At 46.8% G+C, this 9,320-nt stretch overlaps 1 protein-coding gene across 1 annotated transcript; it reads right to left on the bottom strand.

Moving 5' to 3' along the window:
- Positions 1-153: 153 nt before the first annotated feature.
- Positions 154-8,653, bottom strand: LOC121024616 (clusterin-associated protein 1-like). Its single transcript, XM_040466823.1, has 4 exons — positions 8,525-8,653; positions 3,527-3,634; positions 551-606; positions 154-305 (listed from the first exon to the last, which is right to left on the bottom strand). The coding sequence occupies exons 1-4, from the start codon at positions 8,571-8,573 to the stop codon at positions 183-185; spliced, it is 336 nt and encodes a 111-aa protein (XP_040322757.1). The 5' UTR covers positions 8,574-8,653; the 3' UTR covers positions 154-182.
- Positions 8,654-9,320: the final 667 nt, after the last annotated feature.

Below are 9,320 nucleotides of genomic sequence, written 5' to 3'. Positions count from 1 at the left end.
ACACACACACACACACACACACACACAGATGAGGTGTAGGCCCTGAGCAGGCCAACACACACCACACACACACACACACACACACACACACACACACACACACACAAGATGCAGCCCGGAGCAGGCTCACACACACACACACACAAACACACACACACACATGAGATGTGCCCCTGAGGAGGCTAACACACAACACACACACACACACACACACACACACACACACATGAGGTGAAAAGAAAACCAACCTGCTTCTTGGAGCTGGAAGTCCTGCACTGACCTAAGAGAGCTGGTGCTGCTTCCGTCTTTGGAAAGCGAGAATGGAAAGAACAGGGAGAAGGAAAAAAAGCGGGGGTGGGAGGGAAAGCACATTCATTGGAAAAGAAAAGAGCCATCAACACATCAACAAGCAGAGGAGAGTCCAGCTCCTGGGGGGCCCAGCTCTGCCGCACGCCCAGCAGCGGGCTAGGCTGAGGCACACGGCTCGTCTACAAAGCCAGCCCCGGAGCAGGAAGAACGGAACAGCTAAGGGGAGCTCGTCGGGACTCACGTCGTCATCGGAGTCTCCACCCTGCATTGTGCCCACGATGAGTTTGCTAGGTCTTCCTAAGGAGAACCAAAGCATGAAGAAATTAGGAAAACCTCATTAAAAAAAAAAAAAAGGCGGGCGCCTGGGTGGCTCAGTCGGTGGGGCATCTGACTTCGGCTCAGGTCATGATCTCGCGGTCCGTGAGTTCGAGCCCCGCATCGGGCTCTGGGATGACAGCTCAGAGCCTGGAGTCTGTTTCGAATTCTGTGTCTCCCTCTCTCTTTGACCCTCCCCTGCTCATGCTCTGTCTCTCTCTGTCTCAAAAATAAATGTTAAAAAAAAAAAAGGCAAGGAATGGTATTCAAGATTTGCTTTCCTTTAGAAAATTGGGGAAAACAAGAATCACGCTAAAAAATTTACTTAGGTAACATCCAAATAATCAAAACTATAATAAACCACAATAGATTTTCTTTCTTTTTTTTTTTTTAATTTAAAAAAAAATTTTTTTCAACGTTTTTTATTTATTTTTGGGACAGAGAGAGACAGAGCATGAACGGGGGAGGGGCAGAGAGAGAGGGAGACACAGAATCGGAAGCAGGCTCCAGGCTCCGAGCCATCAGCCCAGAGCCCGACGCGGGGCTCGAACTCACGGACCGCGAGATCGTGACCTGGCTGAAGTCAGACGCTCAACCGACTGCGCCACCCAGGCGCCCCAAACCACAATAGATTTTCTAGATTTCCACTTTGAAAAAAATGAAAAGGGCAATAAAATATAATCATTAACTCGGAAGTCAGAAAAATATACATGCATCCTGTAAATGTTGTAAGAAAAATCAGTGAATCCCACTATGAGTAACAGATAGCTGTGCTATCCGTTGGAAAAACAAAGTCTTCCTCCAGGGACCAATGTATTTGAATCTATGAGCTTCAAAGAGAAAAAACTAAGTATCACACTTAGTTCATCTTTCAAACCTGCGCCCCCCCCTCCCCCCGACTCCGTCATCTCAGGGATTCTCCTCTCTCCTCTGGAAGTCAGGGTTGCTGACAGGGGACTTCTGCCAACGCTCAGGAGCCGTCCTGCACAGGGCAGCAGCGGACAGCTGCATCACACCCGGAGGCTGACAAAGGAACAGCCGTGACCCCAGGTCAAGGCCTTGGGGCAAGGGCAGCGAGGGCAGCCCAGAGAGGAGCTCACTCGGGACAGGCCTGGGGTGACCACCAAGAGCTATTTAAGGAAACTTTCCCTCACTCAGATCAAATGCAAGTCTTGTGTTGTCCAAAGCCCTTATTTATAATTTTTAGAAATGGACTTTGTGACTTGACTCCTGCAGGCTGAATGGTCAGCAGAATTCAGGAGCCCCAGTGCCTCTATGAGATTCTCCTGAGCCAAACATCTACCTTTCCAGAGCCTCAGCTCCCATCTACAGAATGGGAGTCATAACCTCTAACCTCTATTTGTATCATGAAGCTGTTAAAAATAAAAAGAAAAGACATCAGAGCATCTAAGTAACTTATGTAAAAAGGAAAATGTAATAAAGAACAGCCGAACCTAGAATAAGGGCAGTGAGCAGGAAGAGTTAGTATCAAATGAAGATAATTCACCTCTTAAATATGTTGTGTATATAAAAATGCAAACCGCTCCCAAAATTAACAAATGGCAGATAAATGTTTCTAAAGGCAAGTATAGGGGCGCCTGGGTGGCTCAGTCGGTTGAGCGTCTGACTTCGGCTCAGGTCGTGATCTCGCTGTCCGTGAGTTCGAGCCCCGTGTCGGGCTCTGTGCTGACAGCTCAGAGCCTGGAGCCTGCTTTGGATTCTGTGTCTCCCTCTCTCTCTGACCCTCCCCCATTCATGCTCTGTCTCTCTCTGTCTCAAAAATAAATAAACATTAAAAAAAATTTTTTAAAGGCAAGTATAGGGCAATGTAGTAATATCTATCAAAATAAAAATTTACATAACCTTTGACCTAAGAATTCCCCCTTGAATGGTACAAACACTGAAGATAAACAGAAGGATGTATCTATGAGGAAAAGAAAAATACAATAAATATCTTTCAATATGGGAATGCCTGAATAAACCCCAGGTATGATCACACTGTGGAATACTATGCAGCTGTCAAAAAGAACGAAGCAGAATTGTATTTTCCTGACACGGGAGGAGTTCTAATATATTTCATCATAATGTTTTTAAAAAGCAAGTTGCAGGAGGTGCCTGAGTGGCTCAGTCAGTTGGGCGTCCAACTTTGGCTCAGGTCAGGATTTCACCATTCACGAGTCCGGGACGCGCGGTGGGCTCTGTGCTGACAGCTTGGAGCCTGGAGCCTATTTCAGACTCTCGGTCTCCCTAGCTCTCTGCCCCTCCCCCCCCCTCAAAAATAAACATTAAAAAACAAAAAGCAAGCGGCAAAACTATGCACAGAGTCTGGTCCCATTTAGGTTAAAAAATGTCTCAGGTGATCTTTGTGTCTAAGTTTCACTGTATGTGTGTGCTTGCCTCTGTGTGAAAAGGCAATGTGGAAGGACCACCCCCCCAAGCCACTGACCGGGACCCCTTTAGGATGGAAAGTGGGACCTCAAGAAGATCCCAGGGGAGCACCCACACTTGTCCAGATATTTTATTGCTCTTTAGCAGTGAGAAAGCAGAAACTAGTAGGTTTTTTACAGGCAGAGATGGTTGTGTGAGTCCCTCCTCTGTGCATAATTCTCTGATTACACGGGATGCAAGCGCACTGAGAACACTTTGGACCCAAAAAAGGACAGAACACAGCTCAGTGGCAGAAGCAGTGTGTTCCCATGGCCTCTGTGACCAGGACACAAAGAACAATCGGCTATTCTTGAGACCACAGGTAAGAGTACTAGCAGCAAAGGTGACCACACAGAGGACTTTAAGAGCTGAATCCTGATAAACAACAGAGCAGGATAAACCCTGGAGCAGGGGCCACCCAGAGTGTTCTACGACAGGGCACGGGAGCGGGGGCAAGAGAAAGAAGTCGTGCTACCTTGCATGAGCACCTCCATGGCCGTCCGCGGCTTGGACAGCCGTCTCTCCTCCAATTCACTGTCAGATTCGTCTTCCTCCTGGATGTCAATGTCCGAGTCGTCATGACCTGGGAGCAACACAAGTAGGCAAAACAAAAGGGCGGCTCCATCATTACCTCTGAAACAGCTTGTATCCAAAAGGCTCTTGTGCAAAACCATTTGCACTTCTCAGCCTTCCTTCTGCTGCATTAGATTTTATGAGACTCTTAGGATTGGCCTGTAGATACTTAGAGGGGTTAATGCAAACAAGGATGTACTGGGTTAGTTTTTTTAAACAATTTTCCCAAGCAAGACAAAACTGGGTCAGAATACTATTCTCGTAGGTGAACTACAATTGGAATCACCAGCTGTCAAGGTATAGCTGGAAGTTCTTGGTTAATTGGGGGCAAAGTCCATTCTCTGTTCAGGATTAGGTGGCGTTACCACGACTTGAGCTCTTTGTGGGTAACAGAGATGAGGAGACAGAGCCCACTGAAAAGGTGAGGGATTGCACCAAAACGGGCCTGCAGGCGACGGGGAGAGCAGGCCAGGAAAGGCTGGCCTGAGAAAGACGGTGACCTAGTGCGTGGCTGTAAGAACTCGTGCTCACCATCTCCTTTCCTGGAGAAAATTCCCTTACAGAGATACACAAAGAGAGGGCGTTCTCACATTGTGAGATGTGCGACAGCCTTACACATTAATTTCTTACACGTTAATTTCTTAAATACTCTTCCAGAGTCTTGTGTGGGTTAGACACTTCCTAATGGGAACTTACAGGAGGATAGTTTCCACAGTGGAGAGAAAAAGCTTTCACTGCCCAGCTGACTCCCTGTGACTGGGGAGAGACACTGGTTTGGGAAGGAAAGAACAGGAGGAGTTTGCAGTCGCTCTGCTGACCAGTGAGTCAGAGGTCAGTTTGGAAGTACAGTAATTGTTCGTCTACGGAAAGGCTTTGCTCAGCCCCTGCTCTAAGTGGGTGAGTGGGTGGCTGCGTCTGCCTGGGCACCAAGGGAAAGTTCTCTGCTTTCTTCGCCGTGGAGAGAAGCGCTGTGCTCTCCAGCATGGAGGGGTAAGCTGGGAACCAGGGATGTATTAGTAATAGATAGCATCCTGCAAGGACTTCAACACAATCTGTCTGAAAACCGCCACCATACAAAAAGCCTATACAGAGAATATAATTAAATACTACCACAAATGAATCACTACAAAACGCAATTACTATTCATCTGAGTTCACTTTTTATGGACATTTTACCATGACATTGTATCATTACCCCTTGCAATATAAATCAAATGATATCATGAATTTTAAAATAATAATAATACATGTTTCTCAGGCTCAATAGGATTTCTTCTGACAAGTTCAAGCCAATACACTAAATTAATGCATGCGGACATGGAAATCACCCAGTTATCAGTGACACGTTCAAGTTAGGATAGCAGACAAGAGTGCCCATAAAATTCAAAGAGGAAAGAACAGTCTTTCCAACAAATGGTGCTGGGACAACCAGAGAGCCACACGCACAACAATGAGTTGGACTCCTACCTCACACCATATGCAAAGACTAATTCAAAATGGATAACAGTTAAAACTGTAAAAGTCTTCCAAGAAAATATAGGGATAAATCCTGGTGCAGTGGTTTCTGAGATATGACACAAAAATGCAAACAACAGAAGAAAAATTAACAGTGTGGACTTCATTAAAAGTTTGTGCAGCAAAAGCCAGCACTAATGAAGTGAAAAGACGGCCCAGAGAATGAGAGAAGAATATCTGCAAATCACAATGTATCCAAAAACCATTTCAACAGGTAAACAACGTAAAGTATGAGTAATGAGTAATTTAACTTTTCATTCATACTAAGTCTTCAAAATATTTTCCACCAACGGCACTCCTCAATTTGGATGAGCCACACTCGAAGTGCTCAAGAGTCACACATGGCTTGTGGCTACGAACTGGATGTCACCATTCTGGCCTCGGCTCCTTGAGCGCCTTATCTGTCACCGTGCCCCCAGTGCTGGTACAAGGCCTGACACACAGTAGGCATGCAGCAAGTAAGTGTTGAACGCAAGAACATTTGCTCTCCACTATACCATAAAAACTAAATCCCAGCAAGGTTACTAAAGTGCTTTCTAGAAATTTGTGGGTCATTTTATGAAATCAGAGGACTCTACATTCCTTACACTCCAGTGCTGAATCCTGTAGAGAGCACAGTTATAAATTTACCACGAACAGTGAGGTTTAAAAGGATGGTGGGAAGATGAGGGCTGTCCTTACTGTGACCACAGGGCATGTGAACAAAGTACTTGGCCTTTTTCGTCTCTGAGGTCCCCAGGGCAAGGACCTGTCTCTAATCACTCAGACTTGCTCTCTCTTACTCCAGGCCCTTACTCCAAACCCACAAAGCCAATTTGGTGACATCACCTCCTGCTTAACAGAGAAGACAGGAGCCATCAGATGGGAGCCCTTCAGCACACGACCCATCTTCCAGCCTGAGCTTGAGTCCTGCACGCCCACACGTTTCCTCACTCGGCAAAACTCATCCTCTCACTGAGCTCTGGTTCTCACCCTTTCTTACAGACTCCCAGGACTTTCCTCATCCGGTACCTCCTTCCTCTCCAAGTTACACTTTTCAGCCTTTGCGTAAATAGCATCTCCCAAGGAGGCCTACGTTGACCCCCAATTTAAAACACAATTCCAGGGCATCTGGGGGGCTCAGTGAGTTGAGCGTGCAACTCTTGATTCCGGCTCAGGTCATGATACCACAGTTTGTGAGTTTGAGCCCCGCATCGGGCTCTGTGCTAATAGTGGACAGTCTGCTTAGGATTCTCTCTCTCCCTCTCTCTCTCTGCCCCCACCCCACTCATGCTCTCTCTCTCAAAAAAAAAAAAAAAAAAAGAACTTAAAAAGAGTAAACGCGGGCTGCCTGGGTAGCTCGGTCAAAGTGTCCGACTTTGGCTCCCGGCTCATGAGTTCAAGCCCCACATCGGGCTCTGTGCTGACAGCTCAGAGCCTAGAGTCTGCTTCAGATTCTGTGTCTCCCTCTCTCTGCCCATCCCCCACTCACACACTGCCCCCTTGTCTCTCAAATATAAATAAATATTTAAAAATTTTAAAAAAAAGGTAAACACAATTCCACACACCCTCACCATCTCCCTCTCTGCTCTACTTTACCCCGAAAGGCATTTTTCACTTTCCACACACAGTTTGCTCATTGTCTGTCTCCTCTCACTGGCAAGCAGCTTGGTTAAAGCAATGATTGCTTTTTTTGTTTTTCTAAATTTTTTTTAATGTTTTTATTTATTTTTGAGAACGAGAGAGAGTGTGCACAAGCGGGAGAGGGGCAGAGAGACAGGGAGACATAGAATCAGAAGCAGGCTCCGAGCTGTCAGCCCAGAGCCTGACACAGGGCTTGAACTCCTGAACTGGGACATCATGCCCTGAGCCGAAGTCGGACGCTTAACCGACTAAGCCACCGAGGTCCCCAGGATCCCTGTCTCTTGTCCACTAAGGAACCCTTCTTCGCACCCAGAATAGATACTCAACAATGGTTTACTGCACCGAATCAGCTGTCTGCACGGTGGTGTAAACAAGATGAGCTCTTTCAGCTCCTGGATTTTGCTCATTCTTACCCCTAATTTGCGTCCGTGTCCTATTTGGCTTTCCTGTTCAGAGAAGTCTTTCAGAAAGTGTCGTCTTATCTAACTCCCCGCTGATCCCAACTCTTTGGCCAATATTCCCGCATACACAGAAAAGCAAAGAAAGAACATCTTAACAACTTTAGGATGGTTCTTCTAATTTTCCTCACTTCTTTGCCCTCAAGCTAATTAAGTGCTTTCCTTCATTAATTTGGTTTAAATGGGACATTATTTTTCCAAAAAAGCAAAGTCACAGATGCTCCTAGGAATATTTGTCCTTCAAGAGATCCCACACCTGTGGATCACAAAATTATAGCGTGAGTTCAGAAGAATAAAGACCAATGACAAAGGTCTTACGGTTGGCCCAGGCACACAGCAGGGTGCAGCCAACCAACCAAGGCTCTTACTTGTGCTGGGCCTCCTGGGAGGGGATAAATTCCATGCAGGCTTATCACTTAGGGCTGCCTCGGGCTCTCTGGCCTGACCTGGAACCACAGAGGTGAGGGGGGCTGCTCTGACTAGAGAGGCCCCTGGAATTTCCTAAACTTGCCTCTAAAGGATTTCCCAGCACTCCCTATTCTCCTTCCAGAGTTTCCTAAAATTTAGGAGAGAGAGGCAGAAAACAAGTACAAAAGCAGAGAGGCCCAGAGACAGAGAGGGAGGGAACGTGTCCCAAGTCCCACACACGGCATCCTCAAGCATGAGAGAATAAAATACTTCATCATAAAAAAGAGAGCAATAAGCAAGAGGAGGAGGAACAGAGACAAAGCCATTGATTCGGCATTAAGACCATGTGCTGAGGCCGCCCAGACACCTCGGTGAAGTTCGTGGAGGAAACGTGCTAACCAGTCACGGAGAACACTCCTCCCCGGCACGCAGCTCTCACATATGGGTAGCCCCCACTTGCCCCCAGGTGACGGCCTCACTGCACAATCCTGGATTACTGGGGACACAGAATGGGTGTGTGTGGGAGGGGACTAACTCTAATCAAGTGCCCCACTAACATGCACTGCATTAATGACACCTGCTTTCTATCGGTCCTAAAATAAGGAACCTAAAGACCTCCGAGACCACATTTTCTTTTATAGTTCCGTATTATACGTAATTCAAACTGTATCATTTAAACAGGGAAAAACAGTATTTTAGTTGATAAGAAAATCAAACGTGCTTTGAATGCTGTGTAATTTGAACCAGTCTCTTGAGCTCGAGTGAATTAAAATGGTACTTGATATAGAAGTTTTGAGAAAATCGCCTTTTGAAAATAAGTTAAATACACGCACGCATTTGTCGAGGCTAAAAACGCTGGTCCAGAAGAGACAGCCCGGTCTACCCATGTGGTCTTACCTTCAGTCTTGAGCAGACGCTTTTCTTCTTCCTTCAGCTTGCTCTGCATCAGACGCAGAGTGTTCTCAGCTTCCTATGGAACAGCAAGAACAAGATTCAGAAGAGATCACCCTTTTGTGGACTGTTTTATCATTCTCTACCACGTGAATAAGCAGGGCTGAGTCTGTGACGCAAAAGCAGCAAAGATGTAAAGCACATGGAGACAGCGAACGCTGCCTGAGAACCAGGGCTATGGTCGTCCCAAGGCCTCCTCTCTCCAGGATCAGCCAGCAGCCCAGCCAGGGGAGGCTGCCTGAAGTGGCACCACGGGCCCTCAAAGCCCTGAAAAAAAACGAACCAGACAGGGAAATGCCCGTGTGTCTGTTTGGGACGTCGACACGGGGCAGATGCATCGGGAATGGGATAGTACGGGCCTCCTGCTCTCAGAAAATAAAGCATGCAATTTTATTGTTTTTCTGCTCTGTGCTATTCCAGCCCCAGAAGATGCTAAATGGTGAAACTGATCTGGGTGAAAAGAGAAAAGAAATAAAACTAGTCTAATTCCTAGGGGGATAAAAGCTAATACCTCAGCTAGGTGACAAAATGTGGCCCTGATTACGGTCAAAAGAGAGAACGGGGGAGGACAGTGGCTTTTAAAACTTTGGTGTTATTCTCCACATCAAGAAACAAGCACTGTTGGGGCGCCTGGGTGGCGCAGTCGGTTAAGCGTCCGACTTCAGCCAGGTCACGATCTCGCGGTCCGTGAGTTCGAGCCCCGCGTCGGGCTCTGGGCTGATGGCTCGGAGCCTGGAGCCTG

This window comes from Herpailurus yagouaroundi, unplaced genomic scaffold, assembly GCF_014898765.1.
Source record: "Herpailurus yagouaroundi ecotype Mexico unplaced genomic scaffold, PumYag 66391, whole genome shotgun sequence".
Classification (NCBI taxonomy): domain Eukaryota; kingdom Metazoa; phylum Chordata; class Mammalia; order Carnivora; family Felidae; genus Herpailurus; species Herpailurus yagouaroundi.
This window is presented reverse-complemented; position numbering and strand designations above follow the sequence as displayed.